This window comes from Sciurus vulgaris, assembly GCF_902686455.1.
Source record: "Sciurus vulgaris genome assembly, chromosome: 5".
Classification (NCBI taxonomy): Eukaryota; Metazoa; Chordata; class Mammalia; order Rodentia; family Sciuridae; genus Sciurus; species Sciurus vulgaris.
The window spans coordinates 166,729,721-166,751,948 of record NC_136465.1 but is presented as its reverse complement, the minus strand read 5'-3'; the positions used below and the strand labels follow the sequence as shown (position 1 = coordinate 166,751,948).

At 53.0% G+C, this 22,228-nt stretch overlaps 1 protein-coding gene across 2 annotated transcripts in view; it reads right to left on the bottom strand.

Annotated features, from left to right (window-relative positions):
- ABTB3 (ankyrin repeat and BTB domain containing 3) overlaps positions 1 to 22,228 on the bottom strand; it is a 269,393-nt gene that overhangs the window by 21,073 nt on the left and 226,092 nt on the right. Inside the window, exons 5-11 of one of the 2 annotated variants that reach the window (XM_079143083.1) lie at positions 19,800 to 19,965; positions 17,767 to 17,856; positions 15,708 to 15,809; positions 13,819 to 13,912; positions 13,568 to 13,703; positions 12,693 to 12,913; positions 10,999 to 11,177 (exon numbers count right to left, since the gene is read on the bottom strand). In XM_079143083.1, coding sequence (XP_078999209.1) covers positions 10,999 to 11,177; positions 12,693 to 12,913; positions 13,568 to 13,703; positions 13,819 to 13,912; positions 15,708 to 15,809; positions 17,767 to 17,856; positions 19,800 to 19,965 — 988 coding nt within the window. The remainder of the gene's footprint in view (positions 1 to 10,998; positions 11,178 to 12,692; positions 12,914 to 13,567; positions 13,704 to 13,818; positions 13,913 to 15,707; positions 15,810 to 17,766; positions 17,857 to 19,799; positions 19,966 to 22,228) is intronic. The other variant, XM_079143084.1, reaches the window with a different exon arrangement.

The window sequence follows — 22,228 nt, the reverse complement described above, 5'->3', positions numbered from 1 at the left end:
GCTAAAGTGTCACGGTCCCCAACCCATGACACCAGTGGGAGGTGGTGGAACCTTTCTGAGTTGGGACCTAGTTGCGGGGTTCTTGGGTCATTGAGGATGCTCCCTCAGGGGGCTTATGGGACTTTTCTGCTCTCTCCCTCTTTGCTTCCCAGCTGCTGTGAGTGAATGGCTGCGGGGTCCCACCATGGGGTGCTACTGTGCCTCAGGCCTAGAAGGAATGGGGTCGACCAACCACAGCCTGAATTTCCTCTGAAACTGTGAGTCAAATAGACCTCCCTTTTAGGATCATTTCAGGTAGTTTGCTGTAGTAACAAAAATCTGACAAACAACAACATATTAAATAAGAAAAGTGGTTATAACACAGTTTGTACATTTTTTTTTAAAGAAATAAAATCCCTAAAAAGGTTTAAAAGAATAGAGCAGTTGCCTTTGGGGAAGGTTATGGTTTTCTTTTCTTTTCTTTATATTTGTATTTTGTACAATAAAGGAGTATTTTTTTGTATTAAAATATAATCAATACAATCTTGGATTTTAAAAGATGGGCTTGGGACCACTAGGATGTCAGTGAGTCAAGGTATTCTTGAATCTAATTCACTGTGCTCCCAAGGCAAAAGGACACGAAGGAAAGAAAATCCAAATGCTCTGGTCAAAGTGGCTAGGCTGCCGAAGGTATGATGTCACTCAGGTGTGATTCACAGCGTGTAACTACCGTGGAGGGAAAAAGGAACTCTGCTTTCAAGGATGGTGCCTTCTAACCAAAGGGCCTCTGGTGCTCCTCTCCTTAATACTCAGAGCAGTGACTGCCGGCCTCGTGGCTGAATGTAGTGGTTCTCAAAGTGTGGTCCCTGGACCAGCAGCGTTAGCATCACCTGGAAGTTTGTGGAAATGGAAATTCCTGGATCTCACCCCAAACCTTCTGGCTCAGAAACTCAAGAGTGGGGTCCAGAAAGCTGGATGATCCTTGAAGTTGGAGAACCATGGGTTTCATGTGCTGTAATTCTCCTTGGTGTTTGACCCGGGCTGTGGGCTGAGAATGGGTTTTCTCTGGCCTGAAGCCTTGTCATTCACCGTGTGCTGCCACAGCAGCCTCAGCAGCAAATCTGAGAGTCCGCGAGGAATGCACACTGTCACCCCAGTCCCACGGGACCAGATCCACGTTTTAACACTCCACATGTGACCCCCATGCGGGGTCATGGAGTAGCACTGCGTCAGGCAGAACTGTGGCCCCTACAGGAGAGGGTGCTCTAATCTCTGGGACTGAGGACCATGAGCCACCCTTTGCTTATGCACAGGTCACCACACAGGTGACAGGATCGTGCAGGGGTGAAGCTGCTGCCTCGGTCTGGGTGGCTTCTGGACAACAAAAAAATTATTTCTTCAGTTCTGGAAGCTGAGAAGTCCATGATCAATACGGGGGCAGGTTCACTGTGTGGCGAGACCCTGCTTTCTCACAGATGGTGGTTTCCAGCTGTCCTCACGTGGTGGAAGGGGCAGGACATCTCTCTGGGGCCTGTTTTGTAAGGGCACTCAGATCTCAATCAGCTGCCGGAAGCACTCCTTCCCAATCATCATCTTGGGGGTTGGGGTTTCAAGGCATGAATTTTGGGGGAGCACAAACGTTCAGAACACAGCAGTGACAAATTGGTTAACCTTAAAGCAGGGAGATTAGCCTGTCCTCTCTGGGAGAGCCCAGTGTAACCACATGAGCCCTTAAAAGTCCAGGCAGAAGAGGATTCAGAAGGGATGGGGACAAGAGGAAGTCACAGGACTCTGATTCTGAGAAGGACTTGCTATTCTGATGCTGGCGTCAGGTGGAGGGACCACAGGGCAGCCTGAGAGGGGACAGGCACCATTCTAGGGGCACAGGGGACCCCAGCCAGCAGTCAGCAGCCAGCAAGGAGCTAGACCACAGTCCCACAAACACAAGGAACAAAGTGAACTGGGAAACAGCTCTTCCCTGAAGCCTCCAGAAAGAGACACCATCCTGGTGACAGCTTGGCCTTGCCCTTGGGGACCCTAAGGAGAGATTCCTGCTAAGTCACACTGTCCCCAGGTATCTGAGCGGTAGAAACCATGAGTGATACACAGGTGTGGTCTTGACCCTAAAACAATGGATAAGAATCCCCGTGTCTAAGTTTACTTCACCACATGTCATCACCTCTGTGACCCCAGAGGGCCAGACGCATCGTGAATGCTAGTTGAGGACTTGCTGATTATGAAGACAATGGGACCTGCTGTCTGCAGACGTGCTTTGCGCAGCCCGTGGGATGGCTGTCCCCGGGCCTGCTCACCCGCATGGGGTTTGCCTTGAGTCTTGCTGGACAGTCACGTCCCCAACCCACTCTGAGGGGAGTAATGGAAATCCATTTCCAAGATGCGTGGCCGGAGCCGCCAGAGCTGCTGCTGTGAGGATCATTTTTTTGTGGTTTCGATTGATTGGACTTGGCAGGTGTTTACTAAGCAACCAGAGTGTCCTGCACCATGAGAGGAGTTGCACCAGGGCCCCCAGAGGAGCCCCTCCTGTCCTGGAACTTCCAGCCTGACCTCTCTTTCTGACTTCAAGATGTATTGTGTCACCTGAGGAAGTAGCTTTAAGGAGTGGCCACATTTGTCCCAAAGGGATGATCTTCAAATAAGTTGGGGAGGCGTAGCTCCTTCCTGCTCAAGCAAGGGCTGCGCGTGCTGCCTTCGTTTGCAGGAGTCCATTGTGACAGGGGAACAAGAGTAAACTCACAGCAGAGGAACTTGACGAACATGCCCCAGTCACGTGACCAAGGTCAACATCAAAGGCGATAATGCTATTGATGGAACGTGCTCTCCGTAGGATGTGCAGACAGTGCCGCCGGGTCCCTGGGTCTTCCTCCACCAAATCCAAACTCCAGTCTAAGCTTGAGAGAAAACTTTGGGTATATTCCACTGGAGGGGTGACCTTCAAGATGCCCGATGAACTGTCAAGGCATGGTGGCACGTGCCTGTAATCCCTGCAGCTCTGGAAGTTGAGGCAGAAGGATTGCAAGTTCAAATTCAGCCTCAGGAACTTAGCATGGCTCTAAGCAACTCAGGGAGACCCTGGCTCAAAAAAATATAAAATAAAAATAATAAATTAAAAAAGAGGCTGGGGATGTGGCTCAGTGGTTAAGCACACCTAGGTTCGATCCCTAGTACCAAAAAACCAAAACCAAACAAACAAAAAACTGTCAAGGCCATCAAAAGCCAGGAGCATCTGAAAAACCATCTCAGTCTAGAGAAACCCGAGGAGATGGGACAGCTAAATGCCTTATGGTGACCTGGAGGGATCCTGGAGCCAGAAAAGACACTGGGCAAGAACTAAGGCCATCTGAATACAGTGTGGGACTTAGTTGGTAATAATGCATCAGTGTTGAATCATTCATCAGAACAAATGCGCCCTGTTAATGCGAATTGTCCATCACAGGGAGAAGCAGGGGAGGGGTCCACGGAAACTCTACCATCTCATCAATTTTCCTCTAAATCCAAAAGACGGATGACTTAGAATCCATCTTTTCTAAAATGATGAAGTCTATTGAGGAAATCTGTCCAGGGAGGAAATAGGATATCTACAAGGAAAGAACTCGAGGTTTAGCAGAGACGGGGAAAGAGGACGGGCTGAGGCAAGTGTGACCCCTGGCAGGTCCTGGGCTCTTTCCACTCATCCCCCAAAGGTTTGATGGACGTGGACTCTCTCGTGCATGCCCAGCTATGATCCATCCATCCATCCTTCAGATATTTCTTGAGTACCTACTAAGTGCCAGGCACTGGACACTGCTGTGCCCACGGGATCCTTGATTCACTGGTGTCTGTGGAGGTGTCTGCTTCAGACCTTCCCCTGATCCTCTTCCAGGTAGTGGGATTACAGGTGCAATCCGCTCTGGTCACCGGGCATCCCAAATGGATGGGGACTCCAGGAGGGCTCCGCTGGGCACGAGGGGCTGGCCATCAGGCGTTTAGGGGCGTCACTGTGCAGACATGGCCAGGCTTAGCTCTGGACCCGACCCTGCAGGTGGCAGAGGGAAGGACAAGCCCGAGGCTCACTCTTCTGGAGGCAGGTGTGGTGTGTGGAGGTGGCTACGTTGGAACAGACGCCTATCTTCTCCGAGCGGCACATGTGAGCGCAGTGCTTTGAGGCCGGATGCTCCCTGAGGCAGAATCTCAGGGGCAGCAACCAGCCTTGCAGACAGGGTCCAAAGCTGGAGTCCGGGGCAGGGTGGTGGGTGGGTCTGACCAGGCCCCAGGACACAGCGGCTGGTTAGCAGTGCTGGGCACGCTGGTGGGTCCCTACCACTTAGGTCTCACGCAAAAAGCTGGGTGTGTGTCTGGGACAAACTTGGGTCCTAGGACTCGGAAGCATGTGGCCACACAGAAGAACCGAAGGGGGGGTGAAGACAAATTCTTAACACCTTGTTACCATGATGAGCTGGACTCCAGTGGCCTTGGGGCTCTTCCCACCTCCTCCTCTACCTGGCAATCTTCTGTCAAGAGCAGAAGCACATTTCTTTCAGAAGGAGCACAGGGATTAATCCCCAAGGTCCTCTGCGGGTGGCTCAGGCTGGGGCTCCGTGCGGTGGTGCAGACACAGACAGTGGCTCTGCTGGGGCTGGGTCCCAGTTGTGGCTCCTCACTCCCTAGCTCTGTGACCTTGAAGTAGTTACTCAACATCTCTGGGCCTCAGTGTTCTCTTCCAAGGTGGTTCAAAAATCCCTGTCTGATGAGGTCGCTGTGAGGGTTAAATACAGTAACTCTTCACAGTGCACCGTGAGGAGGAGCCAAAGGAAAGTGCTGAGCTCTGACCATTTTTTTAACCCGAAGATAGCAGTTTCTCACAGTTGAACCTAATCCCAATTTTATAAGGTTCCAAAATGTCATAAAATGAAGAGTAGCTTTTAGGGGAAGGGAAAACCCACAAACCTCAACTCATTAAATGTCCACATCCATTTAAAGGACATTTCAAACTGTGAAATGCTAAAATGTGAAAAGAGCTGTTTTGGAATCAAGAGTGTGGCGTGACCACTACTTTCTGGGGACCCAACAGGCGACTCAGTGGCCAGTGCACGTGGCCAGGGATTCATTCCTGCAGACACACGCTGGGCTGCCTCTGGCACAGCTGCCCACCCCTGGTGCCCACCTGGGAAAGAGCAGGAGGTGGCCAGCCCCAGGGTACCACCAGAGTCCCCATGGGTGGGTAGACACACCTTCTATCCACGGCGAGCGAGGAAAGCTTTCTATTTACGATGCTAATATAATGTTTCCTTTTAAAAACGTTTAAGGGAAAGCAAGTTGATCTAATTTAAAAGACCAAGTCCATCATCAGTGGCATGAATAACATTCTGATCTACTTAGGGCTTCGCACAGTATTGTTTTTCCAGAGCTGGAAAAAGACCTGCGAGCAGGTGCAGATGACCGGTCTAGGGACTCCTCAGGCTAGAGGACTTCCAAGGCTCTTTCCAGTGCAGACTGCCTGGGTCCGTGGCTTCAGCAGACTTGAAGTGACCTGGGGGTAACCGTCCCCTGGAAAGAAGTTTCCACGGCTGGTCCACCAGCGTCTGCTTTTGTCACTGAAGAGGATGAAGCTGGCATTCCGCAGTGAGCTACGTGCTACAGGTGACACCCCCCCCCCCCCAAAAGCAAAGGGACAGGGTGGCCGTGCCATTGAGAGCATGAGCTCTGGGTCCAGGCTGCCTGGGTCAGGGTCCTGGCCCTGCGGGGTGCCCTGCTGAGCTCCAGGTCTCTGAAATGGGGTAATAGTAATAAACCCAGCTCCCTCCAAGGGTCCCTGTGGGGGGGGGTGATGAAGCAGGGCCTGGAGCGGCACTGGCACACGGTGCTCAGGAACGTGTGTGGTCACCATGTTTAAATCCAGTCCGGGCTCCAGTGCCTGCACAGGTGCTGACCAGGAGAAGGGGCGGCCAGGAGCGTGGTGAGCGGGTGACGAGGACGGGTCCAGGCAGCTCTGCTGAATGAATCCAAGGCAAAGGCGAGAGCTGCCGACCCAGCCCGCTCTGCTGCAGGACCCCGGAAGTCTGACGGACCGGGAGGGCCAGCAAGCCGTGTCTACACTGCATCTCGCTGTCCCAGGGTTGGAACCCACAGTGCAGTGCAGTCGGAACTGGGAAAGCCTCTGCTGGCGTCGGGGGTGCCTGACGCTTTGGGGGCCTGGCCCACGTTATTTGGCAGGCGCCGTTTTGTTGTGGGTGGTTATCAGAGAGGAAGAGGCTCACGGAGGCTGGAGCACTTCTTCGCGGCTTCGTGGTCCAGTTTGTTAGTTTCATCTTCTGCTTCAGTGGGGACTTTCTTTTGGTGAAGCCAGCTGTTGTCTGACTCGGGGCTGTGGAGATGCACCACTTCCTCAGGGGTGTCTGAGGTCCCAGGGGCTTTTGGGGCAATGACAGTAGCACCCAGCCGTCGACTGAAGTTTCCAAGATCTATTACTGCTTCTGCTTCTGGGAAGATGGAGGCCACACACTTTTCCTGATTCCTCAGGCTGAGTTGCCCTGCTTTGAATCTGGTGTGTCCCCTCTGAAGCTCATGTTGAAAGGTGGCGTGACCATGGAGGGGATTAGGTTCTTAAGAGGGATGGATGCAGCTCTCACTGGACTGGACAGGTTATCACGAGACAGGGTTGTGATAAAGCCCGTCGTGTCTCCTCTGTCTGCTCATGCCCGCTTGCCTTCCAACTTTCTGCCATGAGTTGAAGCAGCACTGTGATTCCAAACAAGCCTCTTTACTTTATAAATTATCCTGTCTCAGGTATTCTGTTATAGCAACAGAAAACAGAACTAAGACATAATTACAGCTAAAATTCCTGGATATTATATATGAAAGAATCCTAAGAAGACTTAGAGATGGAGGGAAGAAGGAATACCAGCTAGGGACCTTGGGACTGGATAACACAATGATGAGGTCACCAGACTTCCCTTTTGCTGCATACATCCCATTCTTGATGTTGAAGAAATGGTCACTCAGAAATGCCAATGGCATAGAAACAGAAAGTCTCAACCAAGATTCAACCAAAGCCTGCTCGCTCTACCCAAAGGGGCTACCTACCAAGACAGGAAACTTCTAGACAATAGCTGCTCAACTCTTGCCATGACAGGAGAAACCATAGTTCCACTTTACCAACAGAAGTCAAGGAGAAGCCCAGATGTCCACGCTTACTGGGCTACAACAGGGCACCTCCAAGCCTCGACTGAGGTGTGTCATGGAGGGTCAAGGGGCAGCTGGAACTTGCATGCCCTCTGCAGGGTGGGGTGTCAGCAGAGACCATGTGGGAGTGTGGACTTCCACTCTCACCTGGCAGTAAGGAGGCATCCCTCCCATGTCCTGCTGGGGTGTATCAGGAGAGTCCACATGGGGAGCAAGAATTCTTCCCCCACCCACCAATAAAAACCTTCCTCTTTGGGTGTCAACGGAGGCTGAGAGTGGAACCTGGATTTCTACCTGCACCTGGCAGTGACTAGGTGTCAAAAAGCCAGCAAGAGCTACGGAGGATCCAGCGTCTCAGAAGAAGCCCTGGTCTTCACTGAAAGCCACTCGTAACATCAAGGACCAGGAAGACCTCAGAGCGAATGAACGGAGATAATCAATCAATGCCGCACCAGGACAGCAGGATGAAAGACAAAGGAAATTTGTGCAGGCCATATAGCTGACAAAGGACTAGTACCTAGAATACATAAAGAACTCTCAGAATTCAACAGCAAAAAGCACGCCATGCGATCAGAACTCAGGCAGGACACCAGGAGGTATTTCAGTGAGGAGGACAGGCAGATGCCAACGAGCACACGCCTGGGGAATGCTGGACTTCATTCACTCTGCCGCCCTGGGAAAGGGCTGCCTCTTACCCCTGAGGTCACTGTGACATGTAGTACCATAGTTCACCAGTAGGGGTGCCACCCCACCCAGCAAAGTGCCATTTTTCCTGGACTGACCCTCCCAGCAATGACATGCTGGTGCCCCATCTCGGCTCCTCTCTGAGTGACCAGTACAGCTGCCAGGGAGCAGGCTCTGGTCCACGTCTCCTGGCAAAGGCCCTTTCTTCTTCCCGTGTCTCAGCCGTTGCTGTCAAAACTGTTGGTGACCCCCTCACCTCCTTCTACCGCATGACCTACCCAACTTTCTTGCTGTCAGACACTGAATTGTCATCAAGAGGTCCCCAGACCCTGCCGGCCCAGCCCACACCTGTCCCTTGGGGCTCCCAGCCTCTGACACCAGGAAAGGCTCAGGTAGCCTTGCGTCCTCCATGAGGATAATTCCAGTTATACCATGAGTGACAGTTGTTCTAGGATACTTCTGCAGGGAGAAAGCACGGTCTGATTTTCAAAGGCTGTAAGAGATAGGGCAGTGCTATTCATGAGCTGAGGGTAGCCTCTGCCCCCGCTCCAGATTCTCACACGCATGGGGTCAGGTTTTGAGAACCATTTCCTGTCTAATGAGCTGTCCTGGTCAAACGAGCCCTGGCTCCAGGCAGGATGGAGTAGTCCGGTGGTGCTGGTGGTCAGGAGGGGGGCGGTGCTCTGGGTGGCCGGCGGGGTGAAAGGCTGTGGGTGCTTGGCGTGTCCTGCTTCTTGGTCTGGCTTCTGAATACAGTGCGTTCACCTTGTGAAAACCGATGAGGCTCTGTAGTTACAACCTGGGAACTTTTTTGTGCAATGTCATACTTCAAAGTGAAGTTAACTTTAAAACCCACAGGTGGGGTTTTCTAAATACACAGGATGCCTCAGCACATTCTGGAAATCCTACTGTAGCCCGAGGCAACGTTAAAAACAGAAAAGGTGAAAAACAACAGCACACAGGACGAAAGAGACCAGCAACGCTGTTCACCAAAGCGGTTTCGTAGGTAACCGCAGGTGAAACCCCTTTTATTCGTTTCCTTATTCTTGAGTTGGAGGAGAGGGAGGAGGCGGTTGGGTCTGAAATGCTGCCAGCAGGTTTTGCTCTTTAAGGACTCGAAGAGGCTCATTATTCTAAGGCTGAAGCACCTGCTCCCATTTGGGGACTCGGTGGGTCTGGACACTAAGCACAAATCCAGCCTGCAGGGGGCCCAGAGATGCTGGGCTAAGGACAGATGCTAATGAGAACAATGACTGGGACTTGCTCTGGACCTGAGGCCAGGTGTCCCAAGAGGCTCTGAAAGCAGATGGGCTGCGTTTGCTGCTTCCTTACTAAGGAATCATCCCTGTTGAGGGTGCACAGCCCATTAGCCTGGCCCGGGAGGGGGTCCCATGCTCCCTTTCATTCACAGGTCAGTTTTTCTGGAGACTTCACAGGCTCCATCTTGGACCCCAAAGCTCCACAAAGCCAGTTTTGTGGGCAGAGGTAAGAGGGCTGGCACTGGAAGCTGACGGATGGAGCTCAATTCCAGCTCTGTCACTTTCTAGCTGTGTAACTGTCTCCATGCCTCAATTTTCCTGTCTGTTAAATGGGGATAAGTATAGTATTTCCTTCAAAAGTTGCTGGTGAGGATTGAATGAGTTACTCCTCATAAAATGCTGAGATTAATGCCTAGCATATAGTGAAACAGGAAATATAAATTCTAGATTAAAAAATTCCAATTTGCATCTTGAAAGAGTTCATTATAAAAGGGTTCCGAGGGCAGATGAGTTTGAGAAACACCTTATTCCCTTGGTGAATTAGGATAGTCAGGGTTCTGCAGAGAGAGATGTTCATATGGTGTGGCCATTCTGAGGTGAGGAACTGACTTCAGGCCTTTGCACCTGGCTGGTGCCTGAGCAGCCCTGGCGTGCTCAATATTCTGACACCATCTCTGCTGAGTGTTGGCCCTTACAGCTTTTGGAAAACACTGGAGGTGCCACCTCCCCTGGTCCCCTGGTGAGCCCATCTGTGTGGGACAGACATGTAGGGATGGTTCAAAGGGCACTAGGGCATAGACTCATTTTACACTCACCTGAGCATGTTTGTACAATTGTCTTCCCCATTAGCAGACTGGGAAACTGAGGCAGAGAGAAGTGGCTTAAGGTCTTAAGGCTAGTAAGGAGCAGAGCTGGGATTTGAACCCCTGAAATTTGGCTCCAGGGTCCACGACCCCAACCACTGTGCTATCCTGGCCCTGTGCTCACTGAGAAGCCCAGGGCATGGGACGGTTGAGTTGCACAGTGCTTAGAGCCTTCTGGGCAGAGTGGCCCTCCCTGGTGCTTCTTGGGTCACAATACTGGCCACTGGCCACCCTGCCTCCCTTTGCCTTTAGGCCATCGACCTTGAGGGCTGGTGGGGACAGTGCCACCAGGCTGTCCATTCCCTACATTTCCCTTCAACACACAGGACAGGACCATATATCCCCCTGCTGTGGACCGGAGTGTCCACGTGGCATTGCCAAACAAATGACCCAAGAAAGATTTTCTAAGAATGAATTCCAAGAGCCAGACTGAAGTGTGGGAGGGGACAGAGCGTTCCCTGGCTGCCGGGAGTGGAGCTGTTGTCTGGGCGAACCCCAAGGGGTCAGGGCCAGACTCCTCTGGTGCTGTCCGCCTGACAGCCTTCCCCCGGGGCCTGGCTTTCTGGAAACTGCAGGCTCTGCACTCTCTTTTCTGGGGAGCTGCGCCCACTGCGTCTTCCTGGTGGATGCCTGTTGCCATGCAGGCCTGGCGCAGGGTCAGCACCTCAGGAAGCCGCCCTCCTCCCCTCTGTCCACTCTCGCCTCTCCTAGCCTGTGCCATTTAACTCTGTCTTCCAAACTGCCTCAGAGGCCGTTGGGACACCCCGCTGTGGATACCGTCCCAGCTTTAGTGCACGGTCCTTGAATTAGAGACTGATTTGCCCACAGGCCCCGGTGCTTTGGGACATAACAGATATTCAGCAAAACAGCTGCTTCGCAGGCAATCGCGATGCCGCAGGCGCCTGTGACACCCGTGGCCATGGCTGCAGCCATCCTGCCCGCAGGGCAGTGTCAGGTAAGGGCCATGGAGACCTGGGGTCTGAAATCTGGCCTCATTCTCTGCCGGCAACCACCGGGCTCTCAGATGCTCATACCTTGCTTGCTTTCAAGATCTCAAACATCAGGGGCAGGCCTTGGGTCACCAGCTCCTCCGTGTACTCCTCCTCCTGAATGGTCTTGAACTCCTTCAGCAAGCACTGGACGAGAGGCCTGCGGTGCTGCTGGAAGGCGATGCGCAGAGACTCCAGCCACGTGTGCAGCGTCCACGGCACGCCTGGGGGGAAGAGGGGCAGGGAGGGCAGGCAGGGGCGGGGCGGGAAGGAAGAAGACAACCGGAGGAGGAGGTCCGTTTTTATCTGGAAGTTGGCCTTTCCCCGGGACCCTGCCAGATCACGAGACGGAGGTGCCGCCTATCCATGAACAGAGCCAGGGCTTGCCCAGATGGAAACCCCAGGTCTCACCTCCGCAGCTCCGATCTCTGGACTACCAGTGTGCGTTTCTGCAGGCCTCGCAGCCACCGGGGCTGCATTTTACAACACACAACCGTTGTGTGGCATGTCGGCATTATTACGCACACGACGTGGGCATGGTGCCCTTGAGGGCCGAGGTCGGAGTCCATCCCCGCTACTTACTGGGAGAGGGGGCAGGGAAAGGGATAGTCTGGTCCTGCATTAGGTACACGGCCACACCCAGATGAGAGGTGAGACCTGGTGAAACCCCCCTGTGGACTGCACCATCTTCCCTACTGGCCAGGGCGGGGGTCACATCTGCAGCTGGGAGGACACGGCTGCAGGTCCCCTGTGCGAAACGTGTCCCTCTGCGGCACTGCGTCGGGCCTCCTGCCTCTAATGGCGGCCTCCCCAGCAGCCAGCTGCTGTCATTCGCTTCTTCCCCTCATGGTGAGGCAGAGACCAGAGAGGGAGAACACGTCTCACCACAGTTTATAACAGGACGACCGTCCAGAACCTCTGAGCTTCATAATCATGCAACATAGGCTCTTGGACAAAGATATAAATGTCCCCCACGCCGAATAGCTATCCACCTGAGAGAGGCCAGAACGGCCACACGGAGACTGTCTTCAGCCCTCAGTCTGTGTAAAGGCCACATCTTGTATTTAGGGACCCACTGCCAGACCCCTTCAGGGCTCACTTGCCCTAAAGCCACCAGTCTAGTGACGCCTAAGCTGGCCTCATTCCCCACTGCACGAGAAGATGGTTCTGGGGTAGCTCACTCAAGGAAGAGCCACCCCTGGCTTCCCTGAGAGTGACCCTGGCCCCTGAAGCTTCGTGGAGGAAGACCTGGTGAGGAAAGGGTGCCTTGGCCTGGTGGCCGCCTCGTGGAGTTGGTGCTCTAAGGTGGCCTGTCCTCGGCCCGGGAACCACCTGGGGTGATTGTTAAATATAGAGATTTCCAGCCTTGAGCCATGCAGACCCTCAACAGCAGAGCCTCTGGGTGTAGGCCTGGCAATCTGTATTCAGACAAGCTCCCCAGGTGATTTGGATGCCTGACCGGAGTCCAGAGTTCGGGAATCAGGGCAGGATGACCTGAGGATGGGTCGCAGGCAAGGCGCTGCTCTCTATGGGGACCATGTAGGCATCTTGACCTGAAAGTGTTCCCTCAGTGAAGGGGAGGTTCCTGGGTCCCCTTGGTTGTGTGTGTGTTTGTGTGTGTGTGTGTGTGTGTGTGTGAGAGAGAGAGAGACAGAGACAGAGACAGAGACAGATGGAGGGAGAGAGACCTAGAGCCGGGCAGCAGTGTCGTGCCCAGCAGTGGAAAGGGCCAGACTGACCTATGCTCCTGATATCAATTGTGACATCCACGTAGCCATGCTCAGCGCTGTGATACATGGCCTCCCTCAGGGCCCTCAGTTTGGCCTTGCTGTTGCGGCTGGCACACAGGGGGGGCGGGGCTGACTCCGCCAGGTCAGTCCCCTCGGCCAGAATCTCCTCCAGGGACAGGATATCGCTCTTCTCCTTCTCTGGCTGAGCGAGCAGTTTGCGGAACACATTCCTGTCAATCATAAACCCAGAGAGGAAGACACTCAGAGATGGAAATGGCTTGGCTGGGGCAGGGGCGCGGTGGGAAAGTGGAAGGCGGCTCACTCTGGACCAGGGAACGATGTTTCGGGGATGGAGGAGGTGATGGGACATGACCTTGCTCCCTGGAGGACAACTTGGGGCTAAGTAGCATCCAGAGGGCTCTAGAACTCTACCCTCCTAAGGGCTAGCCTGCCTTCCCGCCAGTGAATTTGCTTTACTTGGGGTTATAGATCATAAAATCAGATGGAAATCCTGAAGGGGACTGAGAACAGAAGTAGGCAAAGAGGAGGGGTTCTATTTTTTCTTTTTATATGGAGTCTTCTCACTTCATGACAGTTGACGTGATGTACTCTGACCCCAACTGGCAAAGAGTGAGGTGTCTCTGTGGATGAAGCTGGTTGGGACTGAATACAGCAAGCCAGTCTGTGTGGATGTGACCATAGAGCCAGCTTTTAGCAGAAACCTGGCAGGAAAGGTCACTCTGGTCAGGCCTGGGGCCTAGACCACCTCCTGCTGCGTCTGGGCTCCACATCCAGAGATAACATGGGTCTGGGGTAGGCCTGGGAATCTGCATTTTTAACAAGCACCGCTCGGGACCTTGAGGCCGTGGCCCATCCTAGCCTACCTGTGTCCATGGGCTGCGGCCTGGCTGAAAGAGTTCATATCCCCCTGGGGGGTTGTAGAAATTCCATTCCTGTACATGGTTCCTATCAGGGGATCCGCACCACGCTCCAACAGCAAACTAACCAGCTCAAAATTTCCTGCAGGCCCAGAGAAGGGGGTTTCATAAGAGAATAAAGCAAAAACAAGAGTCACAGGCACATCAAGGGCCAGGGTGGTGCAGACCCCTGGCCGGGCTGAGAATCGGCAACGTACCTACTGCGGCTGCCAGCTGGAGAGGCGTCTCTGAATAGTTCTCCCCGCCGTGCTCCACCGAGCCTTCCACCTTGGCCCCGGCATCCAGGAGGAGCTGCGGAGGAAGAGCGGCCATTGAGATGTTTCAAAGACATGTGCCCCGAGGAGGCATCCGAAGACTGGTGGCATCAGTAAGATGCCACCGCTCCTTCCCTCCCGCTGGGTCAGGGACTGTGTGCACAGGGCTGTAGGACTGTACTTCAGAGGACGAGTGGAGGGCCCCTCGTGTCTTCTAGAATCTCAGGCTACCCAGTGATACAACCGTATCAGCATCACCTGGGAGCTTGTTAGAATGACAGCCTGTCTGGCCCCACCTCAGACCTACGGATGGAGAGTCTGCATTTTAACATCATCTCCAGGGAATTTGTATAAAGTTTCTGGAAGCACTAGGCTAGAAGTCCTGGGCACCAGAATGCTGGAAGACTCCCTTGCTAGGAGCCTCAGAGGACACTGGAGTGGTCTCTTCTAGCCACAGACTCTCAGGAGTCCTGACTAACTTGGGACATTCTTGGTCAACCAGGGTGAGAGTCCCTTCCAGAACCCCTGTCCATGGCGGTAGGACAGGTTAGCAAATGCTGAGTTTTGTAAGGTGGCAGAGTGAGCTTCCGGAAGTTATGCTTCTCAGCGACTCGGTTCTGGGCATTCCCAAAGACATCTGGGCTTCTTTAGGAGGCAGATCGTCCACGAGGGCTCACAGTGAATGTGCTGTTAGCATCACTGATGTAATGTGGGGACCGTATGCGCCATTTTTACAACCCAGCTAGGGCTGCCTGCGCCCACGGCACGGGGGTGGCCTGAATTCTGCGAGGCTCGGCTTGGCTTCCCATGTTTCCATTCCTGGTTTAAAGGCCGGGGTTGCCTGTTAAAGGGTGACGTCTGTGTCCATCAGACCGCCATCTGACCCCTCCTTTCTTGGATTCCTCTACTAGGAGGGGACTGGGCAGAAGCCAGCTCTCAGAGGGGCACGTCGCGCACACAGCCTCCCGAAACATCACTTTGGATCTGTCCTAAGGATTCCCATGACCCAGGAAATGACAAAGGAGCCTGTGAAGCTCCAGCATTGCCGAGCCGACCCCGTGACACTGTCCTCTGCTCTGCGTAGAATTCAGAGCCAGGCGCCACACACAGGAGGCAAGTTCCTGCTGTTCCCAGAGCTTGGTACTTACTACAGGCCAGGTTGTCATGGACCAGGAAGGTGATCTTTCTTTTCCAATAAAGTAAAGACCGGGTTTAACATCCAGAATGTGCTGGGCACACTATTCATTAGGCACCAACTCTTCAACAGCCATAAAAAGCACAGGCAATAATACGCATACGCATATCACCGTACGTGAGGCTGTTCAGAACACACGGGCCGAGGCCTCCCTCTGGACCTCCTCCGTCTGACTCTCAAGAACCGGGACCCAAGCAAGCGCTCTTTGGAAAATCCCCTTGGTGATCTGGATGCTTCTTCCCCACTGGTTGGAAACGACTAGATTCTACGAAACGCCAGGGTCACACCTCCGGGGAGGTTCCAAGGCACGGACACCAGCTGTCTCATGTTCACGTTATGACAAACGAAATGAGCAAATCCACAAAACGACAGTGGAGGCCCCACCCCAGAGCGACCAGGAAGAACTCTGCGGCTCGCCCTTGTGTGTGAGGCTGCGTGTGGGCACGTGATCGGTTCATATTGGTTACAGCTGGGCCAAATAGATCACGGCATACCATGCTTTTATTCATGGGATATAAATATATGCTGCGTGTCATCGCCATCAACCAATATGAATCTCTTACGGAAAGTGCATGCTGGGAGAGGTGTAGATTTGCGTCACAGAGGAGAAAGGTCAGATGTGGAAATCCATTAATACCTGAACTACAGGAATATGTCCATGCAACACAGCAAAAGTCAGAGCCGTCCAATGGCGGGTCTCGGGGTGGACGGATGGATATTTATGAGGAGTACTGACAACCTATAAACAAATCGAAGTTATTTTCAAAATGTGACCTTCAAAATACTTAGGCTAGCAAATCTGACCTATCTGTAACCTGAATGTAGGTTAGAGATGCATAAAAAGGACATCCTGGAAGGTGCCCCAGAAGGTGTTGGCAGATGCCCCCAAACACCTCTTACCAAGTGGGCATTGGTCCTGTTTGTGTTTGTCAGAACAGAGACTGAAGCAGTTCCCTGAAGGCCGGGGATTGGGTTTTGGAGATCTGCATGGGGCAGGGAAAAAATTTCTCGGTGACTTCATATCCCCCTTGCCCCATGAGGACTCCTTCGCCTCTCTGATGGGAATGAATGGGTGACTTCCGGTCACTGGAGAAGCAGGAATGGTGCTTGCCATGACAGTGAGCAAGCTCCTCTGCCTGTCCCCTTCCTCTGTCTGCTTAAGGGTGGAGGTTCTGAGAGCTTCAGGATGTCAGATAGCAAAGAAGCATCTATCTTTCTACCCACACTTTCAAGAGAGGTTCTGGGGGCAGCAGCTCCCCAGCAAGGGGCAGCCCGCCTCAGCTGTCCTGCCAGGGAAAACCATCCTCCTCTGATGGAGGGACTTCCCTGGCTGCTCCAGCTCACCCCACGCTTTCCCCACTTCACCCTCCTGTCAGCCTCCTGGCTGATAAGGACCTTGGAGTGACTGGAAGCAAGGGCACAAAGCTTTCCCTGGACACAACACAAATGGGCAACCCGAGACAGGTCTTTCAGGACGGGGGTCTCAGCGTACCCCAGGCCGACATAGAGGCAGCGGGGAAGCCGGGGTCTGGGGTCCAGCATGATTCACAATCACACGTGGTTCTCATCCCCAATGTTTCTGAGGCCAAGCAACCTTGATGCCTGCAGTTCAGTTCATTGTGCTGGACGGAGGCCCTGAGTCGAGACTCATGGGATGGGCAGGAGGGGAGGGCTGGAGGACCCCGTCAGGACCTAGAGCCCTCACAGGGTCTGTACGGTGCTTGGAGCTCACAGCAGGGGTGGCACATCCCCACGTAGCTGAAACTTGTAAGATCCCAAACCAAACTCGTTAATTAAAAAAAAATATATATATAGTAATGAGACTGAAGGGCATCTAATTTTGGATGGAATGAGTTTTCCCAGAATCATGGCAAGATGACCTCGGCATGCCGACCTCTCTGGTGTCTGAGACTGCCAACATCTGGCTGCCAGGGAGAGTGGGTCTTCAGATGGCAGAGAAAAAGTGGGCAGAGGGGCGTGTTTCCCTATTTCAAGGTTGGGCAGATGGAGCAGGACATCAGTGGGGTCGCCAGCCTGTGCTGGGTACAGGCACATTTATTTCTTCTCACGACCATTTGCAGTGCCGTGATTATTCTCCCACTCTGCAGACGGGGACAGAGAGGTCATGCCACTTGCTCCACAGCAAGTCAGCATGGAGGTGGTGATTTCAGAACTTGAACCCAAGTCTGTCAAATTCTAAAGCCGGTGGGGATGGGGGCCACGCCTTCCGTCCTACCCCCCTGCCTCAAGGAAGCCTTGGGATGAGTAAGACCTATCGATTCAGCCAAGGTGAGCCAATCGGGGTTTAGTGGGGAGTGCAGAGGATCCGAGCAGGGGAGCCTCAGCCTGGGGGGACTGGGCAGAGCATCCTCTGTGCACTGATCAGGCGAGGGGACTGGCTGATGGCTCAGGTCAGCTCTTTCTGCCCCGGTCCCTGAAGGAACGGATGGGCTTTGAATCCTCCTTGGCCACGATGGTTTTTTAAATGGAACATATGTGTAGGAAGCTCCTTGGGGCATGGCTGGGCTGCAGCCTTGGGATGCACCAAATCTGTCAGGGGGTCTCCCAGGGCCGCAGTCACTACAGGGCTGAGGAGCGATCTACTGGTTGAAGGGAGCGTACTCAGCGGTGGCTCCGGAAGGAAAAGCCCCCCTCTCCTGGGTGGCTGGGGGCCCTGTGGTCCTCTGTGCCCTCACCTCCACATTCAGGTCAGCTCCGGCATCCAGCAGCATCTGAACCATCGCCTCGTCCCCACGGACGCAGGCGTACATCAGGGGGGTCATGCCCTGCGGTGAGTTAAAACCAGAGAACGGAGAAGGTTTACAAGGTGGCTGTGGTCAGTCAACAGAAACAAATGGAACGTCTTACGTGAGCGCAGGAGGCTCTGCTTGTGCTCAGAATCCAGCAGGTCAAAAGTATGCACGCGGCCCCGTGACTCACAGGTCCACAAGCCTCCACACTCCGGAAACCACGGCGGAAGGGCGAAGGGAGCTCACCTTGCCTTTTCGGTACTGGTCTTTGCTTAGGTTGGAGGATTCTGGTTTGTCTGACTCAGGGTGCAAGGGATCTAAGCGCATTTCCTAAAACAAGTGGCTCATTTCGACTTGCAGCTCTTAGGACTTTCTGGATTCCGCCACATTAGCCTTAAGCTATTTAACTGATGAATGCTGCTCCTCAATATTGTCTCTCTCACAATATAATGAGCATCCTCCTTGCTCTATATAAATTGCTGGTCAACATCAAGGTTAACTGGATGCCCCTAAGCATGCGGTGTCCCCATCACTGAAACTGTCACTGACAAGCAAAAGGCAAGTGAAGGATAGATGGCCTTTGGGAACACTACAGCTGCTCCTAACTCCTGCTTAGCACAAGCCAAGTACCACAACCCACAGAAGGAAGGGGTGGGTTCTTCCAACCTACAGTGTGGGGAAGGTAGCCATCTGGAAAAACATCCAAGTTAGAACCTTATCTCACACCATACACCATAAGCATTTCTAGTTTGATTAGAGATAGCTAGAGAAAAATTAAAACCATAAAAGATATCTAACTGGTCTCAGGATCCATGTCTAGGCATACAAGTCATGGAAGAAATCACAGAGGAAAAATCATTCTAGCAATGAGGGAATAAAAAACATTTTAGACAAAATTCGAGGTAAAAAGCACATCGAAGCATTTTTGTCGCATTATAGCAAAGGGCTGTGTCTCATATATAAAGAGTTATTCTAAATAAATAAGAAAAGCTTCAGTGAAAAGTTGGCAAAAGATAGGCTGAAGATTAATAGGGAACACGTAAATAGATGGAGAGTTGGAAAGAGGAAATAGCTTCTGGGAAATAAGACTGAGACCCTAAGAACGGCTGGTGTGTTTGAGCCAATGCTTCCGTTTTTTTAAGAATTTCTCTAATGAAATAATCAGGGATTTGCACAAAGACTAGTGTAAGTACATTTAACTCAGCATTATTAATAAAACTAATTAGAAACTAATTAGTTTCTAATAAAACTAATTAGAAACAACCTAAATATACATGATTGAGGTATATAGCACATGAAAAAATATCATGGTCATTTGATGTGGCCATTAAAACGATTTTTAAAAAGAATATCCATTAACATTCTTTTTAATGTAAAATGTCAAAAAAGCAAGATATAATAAGTCCCTGAATTTTTAAATAAAGGAAGGGTGTGTGTGTGTGTGTGTGTGTGTGTGTGTGTGTGTGTGTGTGTGTGTGTTAGGGATACTAAGTATTTCTCAAGAAAATTGTTAGGTGTAATGAAGTCAATCATCCCTGCGGCCCCGTCCTGGAACTCACTGTGTGAGCCGCCCATGCCAGGCCACCCCATGTGTCCCTTGTCACTTTCCTTTGGAGTTCACTGCTGTCTGTTTTCTCTGTCTGCGACATCTCCCCTCATGGGGCATCTCCTTGGTTGAGAGACCAGTGACTCTTGTACTAGTTTCAGGATTTTGGGGGTGGTGGGGATGCTGCCTATTTCTGAGTTGCCTCTTAGGGTCTCCAGACTGTGTCCCTTAAGCACAGCCTAAAAGTTTGGTGGAATAAGCCTGGATGTGTCCAAAAGAGAGAGAGAAAAATAACACGATAAAAAATAAACCTTTGAAAAAAGGTCACCTAAGTGGCCAGCAGGGGGCGCCTCGACCCAGCGCCTGCGTTTCCACCTTGCTGTGGGGTGAGGCAGGAGGAGGCGGTGCGGGCTCAGACACCTGGAGCCTGTACCTGTTCACTCATGGTGTTGATCCCGTCAGGCCCCAGCAGAGACACTGCCTGCTTCACCAGGTCCGTCCGCCCGCAGTTCAGCATCCGAAAACCCAGGTCTTGCTTAAATTTGGCTTCGATGGCCACGGCGTCCAGCTTCCGAGAAGCACAAAAGCAGTCGTCCGCCCTGAGGGAGGAAGAGATGGTCATGTGGCGTAGCAGCTCCCCTGGGGCCTGGTCCCTGCAGAGCAGACTCCTCAGGAAGCCCGGGCCTTTGCCTTTTCATGTACCTGGCTAGTTCCTAGGCTCCTCTAAAAAGACTTCCTCCTTATGTTCCTTGATCCTTTGTCCTTTATAACTGCCGCTGTTCTACCTTGCCCTCTTCTGTCTCACAGCCCAGCAACCTAAGCATCATGTGGAGAAGAGTTACTGGCTGTCTTTATGTGTAGGCCCTGGCTTCACTGTTAATAATTCAATTAGTGTCCACAAAACCAGAGTTAGGGTCCTATCAGCACCCCTCTTTAAACCTGGGGAGACAGAAGCATGTAAGGGCCCTTACACAGGGCCTTGCACAGTCTGCAAGTGGCAGAGCTGGAATTGGGACCAGGGTAGTCCATGTGAAGAGCCAGCCTGCATGTCTACTATGTGACACTGTTCCCCAGGCACGGTGCCTCCCGTTTGCCTGTTCTCCTGTCTGCTCCTCACACTAGGCCTGGGAGTTCCGAGAGTGGGGACTTTGTCTGCATCTCTCTCCATCCCCGCTTGGCACGTGGGGTGTTAAGGAATGTGAGTGGAAGGAGCCCAGAATGGCAGATTTCCCTACATTCCAAGCAGAACAAGACAGAGAATCTGTGAAATAACTTGAGCATATTTGACAAAGTGCATTGAACTGTCAGCCAGCTGGATGGAAGGAGGAAGGCTAGGGATGGGGTGGGGAGGGTCGTCAAGGGATCAAACAGGTGACAGATTCCGATGGTAAAAATGTCACTTCCTTCTCCTGGTGAATGGATCCATTAATTAATTATCGAATCACTACGTATTTATTGAGCTTGTGTCAAATTCTGCTCTGAGCGCTGAGAACACAAAGGTAAAGAGGTCACGGCCTCTCCTCTAGGAAACCACCTGGAAGGACAGAGGACGCGGGCATGGGCTGTCGTCATTCAATGTGGCAGATGTAAGGGTTGAGGGGTCAGGGACATGCCCTGTCGCAAAGTGCACTGTGGGAAGAGGAGGAAGCTGGACCAGAGCCCAGGGGATCCAGCCATGCTTCCTAGGGAGGTGACCCCTGAGCTGTGTCTTAGGGGACAGGAGAAGAGAGGGTGGAAGCACCCTGAACAGAAGTCTGGAGACGGGACGTGGCAGGCAGTATGAGGGTCGCTGTGGAGATTTAGGGTTTCTGGGGCAAAAACCTTCTGGGAAGAGAGTGGCAGAAGCTGAGGGGTAGGAGCAAGATGACAGGGACAGCTGCCTTAGTGCAGAAGGTCCAGGCTTTATCTTCAAGCCAGTGAGGGTGGCTGAGCAGGCCAGGGACATGCTGGCTGGCAGTTCTCAGAGGCAGGGAGGAAGGGAGGGAGGAGCCAGCCACAGAGGCAGGCCTGAGACAGGTCGGTGCTGAGTGAACCGCTGAGCTGGGAGCAGCCTCCACCCTGCAGGGTGCTGCTGCTCAGACTCAGGCTGTCCAGAGGCCCCCCAAGGCCCACCGTGTCAGCAGGAGCTGGGGCCCACCCGACCCCTTGGAATTCCCTCCGCTTGCCGTCAGAGGCTGGGAACTGAGGAAAGGAGCCAGGCGGTCAGAGCTCCAGGTCGTGACAGCCGGATGCCAGCGGGACACCTCCTTCTTTTTCATCACTGGGGGACATGAGGGGATGTCGATGGCACCGAGGCCCCCATTCACCAGGAAGGCCAGGTCTGGGGCTGAGCCACCCAGAGAGCCTCGGGAGGTGGACAGATACCTGTGCTTGTTGCAGGGTCCTGTCTGCCATTCATCTCTGCCAGGCTGAGGATCCTTGGGCAGAAGCCAGTCCCAGAACCGGGACCCAGCGGGAGGAGAGGCCAGACACCGGGAGCGTGTTCCGGCCACCAGGGGGAGCTGACGTGGCACAGACAGCCACCAGGGCCCAGAGACCCAAGGCCTGCTGCTGAGGTGGGGTCTGTCTGCATCTATACCCCAGGAACTGGGCGTCAGGCAAGGCCTCCGGGGTCTATTTGTAGGAGAGCCCTGAGGGACATTGAGAAGTATTTAGGAGCTTACAACTGGCCAGGACCTGGACTCCAGGTTCAAGGCCTTTCCGTGGCAGGCGGGGGAATCAAGGCCACCCCGATGTTGCTGACAGGGTCTCCAGGGAGCCCCCTTGGGTGGTGGGAAGGACTGAAGGACTACAGGCCTGGCTCAGACATGAACTTCTAGGGCACAGACTGGGGCTGAGCCTCAGGGTTAGTTCATGGGGGTG